At 44.5% G+C, this 13,863-nt stretch overlaps 1 protein-coding gene across 1 annotated transcript; it reads left to right on the forward strand.

The window, feature by feature from the left end:
• Positions 1-394: 394 nt before the first annotated feature.
• On the forward strand, positions 395-9,189 carry rtn4rl2a (reticulon 4 receptor-like 2 a; the record flags this gene model as incomplete). Its single annotated transcript, XM_084318300.1, is given in 8 exon segments — positions 395-992; positions 5,635-5,682; positions 5,685-5,718; positions 5,720-5,745; positions 5,748-5,855; positions 6,394-6,620; positions 7,934-8,167; positions 8,329-9,189. Coding segments are annotated over 8 exon segments (2,136 nt in total).
• Between the last annotated feature and the right edge of the window lie 4,674 nt (positions 9,190-13,863).

Genomic DNA, 13,863 nt, shown 5'->3' on the forward strand with positions numbered 1-13,863 from the left:
AACTCAGTCAGCACAAGACCCAGTGTTTCAAACACTACAAGCGAGAGTCATCAAGGGATGGCCAGAGTACAAACAGGACGTAGGCCACTTACTACATCCATTCTGGACCTACAAAGAGGAACTCACGGTCGAAAATGGACTTATTTTTAAAGGGGACAGAGTACTCATTCCTACAGTGTTACACCCCATGTTCTTATCAAAGATTCACACAGGCCACTCAGGCGTAGAAGCCAGCCTCAGGAAAGCCAGAGAGACCGTCTTCTGGCCAGGCATAACGAACGACGTAAAGAACTTTGTCAATGACTGCTCCACATGCAACGCAGTCCAACGAAGACAACAAAGGGAAACACTGATTCCCCAACCAATCCCTCACATCCCATGGTCAAAGGTGGGAATGGACTTGCTCACAGTCAACAAGTCCACATACCTCATCATGGTGGATTACTACTCAGATTACTGGGAACTAGACGAGCTGGCAGACTACACATCATCTACCGTTATGGAATGCTGCAAAAAGCACTTCAGCAGACATGGAATCCCTCACATTGTGTTCACGGACAATGGGCCTCCGTTTTCAGGAATAGACTTTCAATGTTTTGCGCAGGAATGGGATTTCAGCCACAAGACATCATCACCCTACCACAGTCAGAGCAACGGCAAAGCAGAGGCGGCAGTGAAAATAGCAAAGACTCTGCTGAAGAAGACCATCCTGGATGGAGAAGACCCATGGAAAGCCATCCTGGCATGGAGGAACACTCCAACAGAGGGTCTAGGGAGCTCTCCAGTGCAGAGACTCATGTCCAGGAGGACACGGACACTCCTGCCCACCAGGGACACGCAGAGGAAGCCCACCGTGGTGAGGAATGTCATTGAACGGAAGCAAGCCAAAACAGTGACAATGAAACGCCAATATGACACACAAGCACGGGACATGCCTGTGATCATCCAAGGACAAACTGTGAGAGTCCTGCTTCACCCCAAAGACCCAGACAGTAGATGGTCACTCGGAACATGCATCGATCAACACAGTGACCGCTCTTACATCGTTCTGGTAAAGGGAAGGAAATACCGCCGGAACCGAAAGGACATCCGGCCAGTGACAGAAAAGATCCATATATCCCCTGGGGAAGAACTAATCGACTGGGATACAGAGACTGATACAGACACACCAGAGAATAGAGAACCACAGGTCGCAAGGGGGGAGTCAGAATATCACCAAGACACCCAAACCCCAAAACACACTAGAACCAGATCCAACATTCAGAGACCTGTGAGATACTCAAAAGACTATGTAACATAAAGAGAGAACAAAGACAAGGGGCGAGAGCGGTGAACAATGTTATTACAATGTTAAGAGTTTTCATCAAAATGTTAGTGATGTATACGTTTAAGGTTAAGGGCATATGAAGTTATCATAACCCAGTATGCTTTCAATTTGTTATGTAAAGAGAGATGTTACGATACCTCCACCAGGCCAGGAGAGGGCGCTCTCCACCTGAGAGAGGCGAGTCATATGTAGAGACGGTAGAAGGAGACTGAATGATATGCATCGTATGCTAGTAGCTGGACTTGATGCGAGTGTTCAATAAAGTACACAACTGAATACCATCAGTGTCATACTTGATAGCGAACACCAAACACTCTCCCTCTCTCTCTACCGGACTGCCCGGTAGTACAAACCAATAAAAAATTCTACAAAAACATATATATAAAAAAAAAAATACAGATGAATATAAAGACAATTTTAAAGATGAGTAAAACAGTTACCCATCCTTACAATTAGGCAACAGTAAAAACACAATATCAAAAACAATCAAATACAAGCAAAACACAGATAAACAACAAAAAAATAGTTACACGATGTACCAGAAAGGTTTAGGATCATGGCCATAGGTTAGCAGATAATTGACTTTCAGCTACAGTGTGACAGAGGAGCGACGAGAGAATGAGAATAATCATACACAACTGCAAAATAAAGTGTATTCTCAATTGTTGAACATCATCAATTGACGATTGATAACAGTATAACAGTAGGCTCTCAGAGTAGATACTTCCTTCAAAGATCCCCTCCAAATGTATTTTAAACCCTTAACTCATTCCCCGCCAACGACGATTATACTCGTTATTGGCCACCAATCGTTGAATGCCAACAAAGAGTATACTCGTTATTTGACCGTTATTTCTTTTATTCGATATTTCTATTCATTACAGGCCCACTGACTCGGGGTTAACATTGGGAATCGCATTGAGAATGCCTAGGTGCAATACCAGCCGCATCACGCTAGACGGTGGTATCGAGCACCTTTTCTAACATTGTATCCTGGGCTGTGGGATGGCCAAAGGGTTCAGGTTACATTTTTCCTTGTCGGGCAAGACGAACGGTTCTGCCGGTTACATTGAAGCCCATCAAATATGCCGGATCCGTTATGTTATGGTGGATTATGCCGTTGAGCAAATGGACATTGGATGTACCAGATGGCGATCAATAAATTGTAATATCATTTTTGGAATACTCCCGGTCGCAGGTAAGGACGATTTTAGGTAAATTTTTGCTTGATCCTGCAAGGCTTTTGTACCGATCGGGCTGAATACGAATGCCGTTACCGACAATCAAATAATCAGAAATGAACCCCCCCCTACTCCTTTCATGCATTCATGATGGAACATAATACCTATGATGTAGATTTGATTCCGGAACAATAGCGCGTTCAGGCAAGAAACGGCAACGTCTACAATGGAATCGACGTATACTGCCATAACTAAGCATTTCATGAATTACCCTAGACCGCTCTAAAACCATACTTATATTCACCACGGTATAACACGGGAACGTATGGATGGGGAAATTATCTATTTTTTGCATCTTGACCGGAAGAAACTAAATGTCAAATGACTATAGTATTGTATCCATGGCTATAATATAGAATATAGATTTAGCTCTACAAACAAGGTGACTAACTCCCATCCTTTACAGCGTGGCAATACTACCACAGGATAAGGCTAATCCCCGGCGGTCAATGAGTTAAGACCTTTCTATATTGAATAGCAAATCAAACGTGTTTTCCCACCATAACATTCAGTAAACTAATGAAGATGGCCAGCATCAGCTCTCTACACACATTCACCCTCATTGCAGATTGTGGAGTGGAGCTTTAATGAACAAGCATCCAAAAAGTACTCCTCGTTCTTAGTTGGGAGTATCCCCCCCCTCCCAGTGAGCTGTGGTGTTCCACAAGGAAGCATACTAGGACCGTTACTGTTCCTAATTTATGCAAATGACATGTCATCAGCTTGTGACTACAACTTGTTCCTGTTCGCGGATGACTCAGCCCTGCTGGTCTCTGACAAGAACAAGTTACAGGTTGAACAAACCCTCAGCTCGGAACTCGGCAGAATCTGCACCTGGCTCGCTGATAACAAACTATCATTACACCTGGGTAAAACAGAGTCCATTCTCTTCGGATCAAATAACAAACTCAGCAAGACCAACGGCTTCTCTGTTGCAGTGGGTGACAATATTGTCACAAGGAAAGATGAAATTAATTACATACCTGGGTTCCATCCTCGAGGCAAATCTTTCCTGTGACAAGATGGCATCCAATGTAATAAAAAAAGTCAACCAACGAACAAGATTCTTGTACCGGATTTCCTCTCTGGTAAACAAGAATACCCTGAAGACTCTAACAGGAGCACTCATTCAAGGGTACTACGACTATGCTTGCACCTCATGGTACCAAAGCACCTCAAAGGCACTAAAAACAAGATTACAAAAAAATAAAATTTGTATTATCTTTCCCCCCTCCTTTTTCCATTTTTCTCCCATCCCAATGTTAGTCGTTATGCCAATTCCCAATCCACTTCCTGGTCGTTGCGCACTCTACCCCCTACTGTCGGTCTGGGAGGGCGGAGACTATCACATGCTTCCTCCGACACATGTGTAGCCAGCCCACCGCTTCTTTTCACCTGGCAGCGCGGACTCTCACTGGTGTGAGAGTGTGGAAGGGTCACACTACCTCCCCCAGATTCTTTCCTCGCTTTGCAGGCGCCCCGACCGAACTGTAGAAGTCGCTGTTTACAACTACCAGGACCCACCCCACCGGCTTTCCCACCCGATTGTGTCAGTATGGACGGCCAACCAAGCCGGAGGTACCGCAGCTGGATTCGATCCCACTGTCTCTGTGGTGGTAGACAGACGCTTAGTCCGCTGCGCTACCCGGCCGCCCACAAGATTACAAACATCACAAAACAAACTGGTCAGACTACGGCTTGACCTTACTCCTAGAACCCACCTCACCCCTGCCAATTTTGACAACCTAGGATGGCTTAGAGTAGACGACAGAGTACAGCAACTTGCAATGGGCCTGGTCTTCAAGATACACTACACCACTAAGGTACCCATGTACATGTCGAAATACTTCCCAAAGGTCAGTGAATACCACAACACCAGAGGGAGTTCCACAAATCATGTTCAACCCAGATTCGGCTCAAACAAGGGACTAAACACGTTTAGCAATTATGCCACATCAATGTGGAACACCCTACCCACAGCTGTAAAAAAATATGAATCCCTACCCACCTTCAAAACCGCTCTCAAAGAGCACCTACGGGAGGCTGCAAATCGAAACTGGCCCCCGTAAATGTCCAAACCCCCCCCCCCCCCCACCCCTCCCTATGCTTGCACCTTGCACCCCCCTCCCCCCACCCACCCCCTCCCAATGTACAGTCTACTCCCCCTCGTATGTATATGTTTTCTGTTAGGATCTCTGTAAATGTCCGAACTCCCTCCCACCCACCCACCCCCTCCTAATGTACATTTATCTCCCCCTCGTATATATTTACTGTTAGGATCTGTTTAACAGTACTGTATATTTGCATATCTTGTATGTCACAAATGTAACAGTACTGTATTATACAGTCTGTATATCTGTATGTCATGTATGTCTGAAATGTCATGATTCGATTAGATTAGATGATTAGATTATGTCATAAATGTCATTATTAATTGAAAATGAGGGACCCTGATGTAAACAAGACGAAGACTTTCTCTGGTCTGCATCCCCTTAACAATTGTGTGTATTGAGCTGTACTGTACTGTACCCATTCTGCAATCTGTTTATTAAAATGTTCAATCAATCAATCAATCACTCTCTTTTGGCAGTTAATATTACCCTGGCTGTATCATTGTTCAGGTGTTTCTTTCACATTCCTCGCTCCCTCTCTTTAAACTCAAGATCTATTCAATATATCCATGTATCTGTCTGTGTGAAGCTTGCCGGAAACAAGACCATACCAGTCTCTGTGAAGGCAAGCCAGGAAACAAGCCTGGCGCTCTTCTCCTATCCATCCTCTGCTCCTCCACAAAGCCCAGTCATTATGAGCGGGCACCGTGCCTTGACTTACTCCCCCTCCCTTCGCTATTTCTTCCTCCGTGCTTACACTCCCTCTCTCCATTTCTTCTGGTTACCATATACGTCAACGTCTCCTCCTCTTTCTCTCTCCTATGCGCAGTTACGCATTCAAGCTCTCCAAGAGAATCCCCCTCCCTCACTGGGTCCCTTGTGAGGGCCCCTCCTCTTTCCATTTACCACCCTCGCTCAATTTTGACCCGGGCTGGTGACGTACGAGATTCCACAGTGCCCACTGCCGTAGGCAACACCGGGTTGCGCCGGTATATATGGGACAGTTAAGCCCCCAAACAGCACTCTCTCAGTCGCTCCGACGGGAACCAGAGCATCAGCGGAGATAGCAGGCACTACTTCGCCCTCTCAGGCTAACTCGCTTTGAGCTTTGGTTCAGGATGGAAAACTCTACGACTACTCGGAGCCGACAGTGCTCCACCATATGCAACTGCAAAAGTAAGTTTATTCTCAGTTTATTCTCATTCTTTCTCTGGTTTTTCCTAGATAGACACATGCGTATGCATGTATCAATATACGATTTGCATATCGTATATGTCACAAATGTAACAGTATACCTGTTTGTCATGTAGGTCCCTATTAAATGTCATGAATGATGTCATATAATGTTGTATATGTCATAAATGTATGAATCGAAAATGGAGGACCCTGATGTAAACAAGACAAACGTCTTTCTCTGGTCTGCATCCCCTTAACAATTGTGTGTATTGAGCCGTACTGTATTGTACCCATTCTGCAATCTGTTAAATAAAGTTTTCATTCATTCATTCATTCATTCATTCATTCATTCATTCATTCATTCATTCATTCAGTCTGCTTGTTTCTTAACAATACAATTTAGGCATGAAACCACATCGTCCACATAACTTACAAGGACCTGTAATATAGTGGCGAGATATTTCAGCACCATGGACAGCGCAGTTGACCGCTCCTCTCTCTGTCTTGAGACTCACCTCTCCTCGCTTCTCTCTTCCAGGCGGTCTCTCCCTTTGGCTGGTGGTGTGGCTGGTCCTCGGGAAGCCCTGTCCGTCTCAGGCGTGCCCACGCCTGTGTGTGTGCTACCCGACGCCAATGACTGTGAGCTGCCAGGCGCAAAACTTCACCTCTGTGCCAATCGGAGTGCCCTATGAATCGCAGCGCGTATTCCTCCAGAACAACAGGATCACGGAGCTTAGAGTTGGCTCTTTTGGCTTCGGAACTCAGGTAATAAAGAGGGTGGGAAGTGGAAGATATTAACATATATTCTAACACATTTAAAAAAGAATATAGATGTACATGAAGAGAAGGAACGACAGAGTACAGCAACTTGCAATGGGCCTGGTCTACAAGATACACTACACGACCAAGGTACCCATGTACATGTCAAAATACTTCCCAAAGGTCAGTGAATACCACAATCACAACACCAGAGGGAGCTCCACAAATCATGTTAAACCCAGATTCGGCTCAAACAAGGGACTAAACACGTTTCGCAATTATGCCACATCAATGTGGAACGCCCTACCCAAAGCTGTAAAGGAATGTGAATCACTACCCACTTTCAAAACCACTCTCAAGGAATACCTACGGGAGACTGCAATTTGAAACTGGCCCCTGTAAATGTCCTAACCCAACCCCCTCCAATGTACAGTAATTTACCTAGTATGGTTTTGTCAATATTCCAATGTACAGTTTTGCTTGTTTGTACAGTGTTTCCCCCCCCCCCCAACCCCCTCCAATGTAAATTACCTAGTATGGTTGTCAATATCCCAATGTACAGTTTTGCTTGTACAGTTGTACAGTGTTTCCCCCCCCCCAACCCCTCCCTACCCACCCCCCCCCCCCCCCCCCACACAACCCCACCCAACCTCCTCCTATGTACAGTTTTTACGTCAAATGTATATACTCCCTTTTCTGGACTCTTTTTGTATCACAAACAGTACTGTATTTGCAAATCTGGTATGTCATAAATGTATAGATGTAGCAGTACTGTCTATCTGTATGTCATATATGTCCTGATGAATTGAAAATGGGGGACCCTGATGTAAACAAGACGAAAGTCTTTATCTGGTCTGCATCCCCTTAACAATTGTGTGTATTGAGCTGTACTGTATTGTACCCATTCTGCAATCTGTTAATACAGTTTTCAATCAATCAATCAAAACGTTTAAATTAGAATTTAGGACTGGGCATCCTGAAACTGTAGTTTATTCCTGAGCAGAGCACCAAGACCCATTTTGTTCTTTTATTTTTCTTTCTTTTTATAATTAGAAGCTCTTGCTATAGGCTGCATCACCAGCCAAATGTTGGCCATTTCTTTCTGTGCCTGGTGTGTCTCTGTCTATTCTTCTAGCCACATTGTCAGATAACCAGCCTGTTTTTTACCCAGCTTCTCTATTCTAAAAACCTGGTTGGCCTGCTAAATAATTCCATCTATTGATAATTTTAATGCCCTTCTCCTACTATCTCCACATTTTGCTGTATCATATTAATATTAACATCTGATCACCATTCCATGTTTGACCGTGTATTGTCAGGTTCTGTGGCTATTCTCCAACAACATCACATGGATTGAGGCAGGGGCCTTCAGTGAGCTGAGGGACCTGGAGGAGCTGGACCTGGGGGACAACCCTAGCCTCCACCGGCTGGAGGGGGGTGCCTTTCGTGGTCTGGAGAAGCTCCAGAGCCTCCACATGCACCGCTGCCGGCTTACTGCCCTGCCCCATGATATCTTCCACAAGCTATACAGTCTACAGTTCCTCTACCTACAGGTAGGGGTGCTGGAGATAATATTCACACACACACACACACACACACACACACACACACACACACACACACACACACACACACACACACACACACGTACACACAATATTTCACAATATTTTCATCATCAAGTTCTCATGCTGAACTGTTTGTCCCCTTTCAGGAGAACCATATCCACTTCCTGCAGGACGATATCTTCTCTGATCTCATCAACCTTAGTCAGCTCTTTATCCATGGCAACCGTATCCGCACGCTGTCGGAGAATGTGTTCCATGGCCTGGTGAATCTCGACCGCCTCCTTCTCCATGACAACCGTATCCGTCAGGTTAACCGCCGGGCCTTCCGCGACCTGGGCCGCCTCACCATGCTCTTCCTGTTCAACAACTCACTGGCCGAGCTGCCCAGCCAGACTCTGAGGGACACCCAGGGCATCCAGTTCCTGCGCCTGAACGCCAACCCCTGGTCCTGTGGCTGTGAGGCTCGCGCCCTGTGGGAGTGGTTCCGTGAGGCTCGCGTCTCCTCCTCTGAGGTCATGTGCGCCTCCCCTTCCCCCCGCCGAGGCCAGGACATGCGCTTTCTCCGGGAGATGGACTTCGCCCTCTGCCCGCTCGCCGACCCAGGCTCCATTGCTGGATCCACCACCACCACCTTCAGCACTAAGACCCGCTGGTGGTACTCCAAGAACAAGCCCCAGTCCGCCACCAAGGGCGTCTTTGAGAAGGCGTCGGAGACAGTCAAGGCCGGTTTGTATGGAAAGGGCCCCTCCACCTCCACCTCAGTGGTCAAGTACGAGATGGGAGAAGAGGAGCTGGCACTGCCCAAGCTTGACCCAGAAGAGTACTGGGTCAACTACGGCAATGAGGACTCGGGCGTCACCCTGCGCTGCTTCGAGCTGGAGTGCCCACCTGAATTTGACCTTCCTCCTTCGTCCTCCTCTCCCTCATCCCCCTCTCCCTCTCTCATCTCCCTCCTGGCCCTCTCGGTTTTCACTCTCTCCCTTAACCTGCACCTCCTATTTGGCTGAATTGGACTCTTAGTACGACGTCTGTTTCCTCTCAGCCTGTTTTAAGGTAGTGAGGACTCCTGTTAGACTCCACGCCCCCTTTGCCCGTTCTGCTGAGCTTCTCTATCTAAAGTGATACCGAGGGCACAGCAAGGGAGATAGGGGGATGGTAAGATAATTCTGTATCTACCACCCAGAGGGCTTAGCACTTTTCAGGGCTGCTAAGAGCTCTTCAACCAAGGCTATACATCTACACTACACTATACTACAGGTAGGGTGTTCTGTGTTGCACCTGTGTGACATCATCGTCACCCACAAGGCCCTGCAGTCAGGGTTCCAAGGGCTTAGTTGATCATAAATCAGTTCTACTCGATGACAGCTATGAACGATGCAGTGTGTGTTGTCACTTCAACTCACTATTACCCAGCTCACTATCAGTGCTACTAGTATGCATCTGATTAACTGACTGTTAAGAGTCACTAAGAGTTACTAAGAGTGTGTGGAGCCAATGGTGACAACGCTGTGACTACTTCAGTGGTTGTGACTATTTTGAAAGAAAATGATAGAAAAAAGACCTGTGTATGTGAGTGTGCAAATCAGTTTCGATATCCTGTATGTGGTCCATCACAATCACATATATCATTTGCCTATATTACTGAGACAAACTGTGAAGGCTAGTGCTTCTACAGGGCAGAGCACAGAGGATAGACATGCTGAGATTCAATAAAGCCAGAGCAGTCAGTCAGAGAGAGAGAGAGAGAGAGAGAGAGAGAGAGAGAGAGAGAGAGAGAGAGAGAGAGAGAAATATACTGTGAAGCTCGTGGAGACAAACAAACAAAAGGGACGTTTGGTACATTGGGATGAAAACAGAGGGCAAAGAGATATGAAGAGATGAAAGGATGACGCAAAGAGGATGACGCAAAGAGGACAGAGAGAGAGAGAGGTTGAGCAAGATAGAGCATTAGAGAGAGATAGAGAGAGCAAGGTTAAGGATCGCAGCAATAAGAATGCAGGAGGAGTAGAGAGCTAGAAAGGGCTAGAATAAGAGACAGTGCTGGCCCGAGAAGCAGCAATCTGCAGGAGAAAAAAAGTAATAAATCCATTCAGTCATAATGGGTTCATTTATCAGTTCATTTTACAATCCATCAGTCCACCATTTCATGTAAATATGATGTCATTGCAGCGACCGCTGGGGAAAGAATGCTTCCTGTTGGGCAGTCGCAGTTTCTGATAGGTTGTCTTTGTTTTGTGACATTATTTTGTACTGAACTTTAGTGCTTAATGGATGAATGACCTTGATAAAAACATACACTGAGTTGTTTCTGAATAACGTTGTCAGACTTTTCTTTGGGATGATGACTGCTATTTTAAAAAGACGTGTGGTTGACTGTGGAGTGGAGGTTATAAAGGAGGGGTTCACCTAAATGGGTCTCTGAGTGGGTCGGTCAGTCGGTCTCTCTCCCCATATTTTTCCCTTCAGGTTTTGATTCCTATTTAGTTTTTGAACAATAGGGACAAAACAAAATGTGGCCATGACTAAAACATGACTAACTCTGGCTAAATTGGACTAAAGAGACTGACTAAATTGCCCTGCTGTCAGGGATGGGCATCTGTCAGCGCTGACCCGAGCAGAGAATGAATGGATACTGTCAATCTGGCAACATGCTGTGATGGTTTGTCACTTCGCTGTTGATACGACACTTACAAACCGGCTTACTAAAAGACTGGGCTGCAGAAGAACAGCCTCACTGACAATGACCCCGTTGACACGCAATGATGGAGGGCAGAGAGAGAGAAAGAAAGAGAGAGAGAGAGAAAGAGAACAGGCAGAGAGAGAAGGATGTACAGACTTAAGATCTGGACCAACTGGAATGACGGACCAAACACACTAAAAGACCAATAGACACAGATTTCTTCAACACCTAAAAACAAGGGGCATAAAAAGGAGATAGAGGTGGGCGAGAAAGGAGGGGATGGAAGTCAACCAAATACAGGCATCTTCTCTACTTCCCTCAGCGATCTACAACACCTCCTTCTCTCTTCAGCCCCGCCTCCCTCTGTCCCTCCCTTCCGCTCCGCAGTGCTCCATAGCAGGATAGGTAGGCGTGATGATGCGTCTGCCTTCTCTCTTTCTCTTTCTTTCATTTTTTCTCTGTCTCTTCTTTTTTTCTCTCTCTGTCCTGGGTAGAGAAATAGGAGCAAGACGGTGGGTGGGATCCACAAAGGAGAATGTTACATACGAGTGGAGAGGGCAAGGCCAAGACCTCGCAGTAGGAGTGAAGGGAGTAGGAGGGGAAATTAGTAAAGCACACACACGCGCACGCACGCACGCACGCACGCACGCACGCACGCACACACACACACACACACACACACACACACACACACACACACACACACACACACACACACACACACACACACACACACACACACACACACACACACACACACACACACACACACACACACACACACACACACACACACACACACACACACACACACACACACACACACACACACACACACACACACACACACACACACACACACACACACACACACACACACACACAAAGTGGCAAGGTCCCAACTGGAGATGCCCTTAATATCGATTGCTGTGAATTTAGTTCGTTTTTCTTGTGTTTCAAGAGGCATAGAAGCAGAAAGGGTTGTTCTGTGTTATTCGGTAGGAAAAGAGACGTGTCATTCATGATACTTGTCTGTGCTAAGAGTGGATCCAAGGGACTGTGTTGACATCACGTTTGGTAATGTGTTTTAATGAATGAGGTCATTTCTGAGTCGTGGTGCTCTTCGGTGGCCATGACACTGACAGTGAGGTTAAGTGCCAGCATTACTATTCTACCCAGTGTCTGTCTACTGTGTGTACTGTGTGTGATGTATGTACAGGATGTATGTTTTTATGGGTGTTTGAGAGAGAAAAAGTAATATATATGTCAAACAGTTGTGTGTGAAATGTACAGATCATATTTATATTGTTGAAAATACACTGTTGAAATATGCAGCATAAATGAAGAATAAATATGTTTTTTTTAACAAAATGTTTTTGTGTGGATGAATCATTCTTCCAGACTGCCAAATCTTGAGGATCCAGACACACGTATATGGGTGCACAATGTTTTGACATGAAGGAAAAAACTGTAAAGTACTGTAGCGATATATACACATACTGTAAAGTACAGTACTGTACACATATGCATATATTGTCTTCAAAACTTTGTTTATTGAAGTTTCTTCGTTGCAATATGAGATGAGCACAAGGTCAAATTGTACACATATATGCCAGACGTATTGCACATATCTACATATAAGTAGTCAAAATATAGGTCTGTTGAATGTAGACAATATACATATTGCACAAAGCTACATATAATTAGTCAAAATATAGGTCTGTTGGATAAACAATATACCTATTGCACAAAGCTATGTATAAATAGACAAAATATAGGTCTGTTGAATGTAAATAATATACATATTGCACAAAGCTACGTATAAGTAGTCAAAGTATAGGTCTGTTGAATATATAGACTAAAGCGAGTACACCACAAAATAAATATAGATATTGTTTCGGACATACAGTCAATTAAACAGATATGTACACTCAGGACAAGGACAAGGACTGTACAGCAGAAATAGAGGAATGGAACAAATTTTCTTTTTAAGTGAGAAGGTTACATTTGCACATGTAGATATGTCAATCGACTGGACAGTGCTAGGCTAGGAGTGAGCATTATTTATGGGGGGGTCGATTGAACCTTGTTCCCCAACATAAGTAATGAAACGACCCCATGTTTTATAAAATCTAGCTGTAGAACCCCTTATGACACACCTTATTTTCTCCATCTTAAGGAAGTGCAAAATATCCCTGAGCCACATAGAGTGAGATGGAGGAGTGGGTGACTTCCAATGCAGTAAAATGAGACGTCTAGCCAGTAGAGTAACAAATGCCACCAGGTCAGCTTTATATCGTGACAGAGACAGGGTAGTAGGGGAGATAGAGACACCAATATATTGTATGCATATATTGTAAAATAATGTACACATATACATATAGTGTAAAGTATTGTACGGTACATGTATGGTAAAGTACTGTACACATAATACATACTATATACTGGACAGTGCTGTACACATACAGATACTGTAAAGTACTGTACACATGCATACTCTAAAGTACTGTAAACATATACATACTAAATATTGCAAAGTGTTGTACACATATGCATATTGTATAAAGTACTGTACACACACACTGTAAAGTACTGTGCACTTATGCATACTGTATACTATAAAGCAGTGGTTCTCAACTGGTCTAGCCTCGGGACCCAACATTTTCCTTAGTCATTAAGTTGCGACCCAAAATGTTGAACCACTATGATTTATATAAAAAAATATATATTGCAGTCATACGCAATCTTTCAAAACATGAAATAAACACAAAAAAGTGCAACAAAAGTGCAAATAGAGCTAAAAACCCAATGAAATAAAATAATAATAAATAATCTGCTTCTTAGCAGATTTCTTAGCTTAACATAACATACCTAAGTTTGGGGGAACTAATGGGATAACTGGGGTTGCAACAAAAGTGCAACTAGGGCTAAAAACCCAATGAAATAAAATAATAATAATAATAATAAATAATTATGCTTCTTAGCAGACTTCTTAGCTTAA

The sequence above is a fragment of the Notolepis coatsorum genome (assembly GCF_963971535.1).
Source record: "Notolepis coatsorum genome assembly, chromosome: 7".
NCBI classification, from domain to species: domain Eukaryota; kingdom Metazoa; phylum Chordata; class Actinopteri; order Aulopiformes; family Paralepididae; genus Notolepis; species Notolepis coatsorum.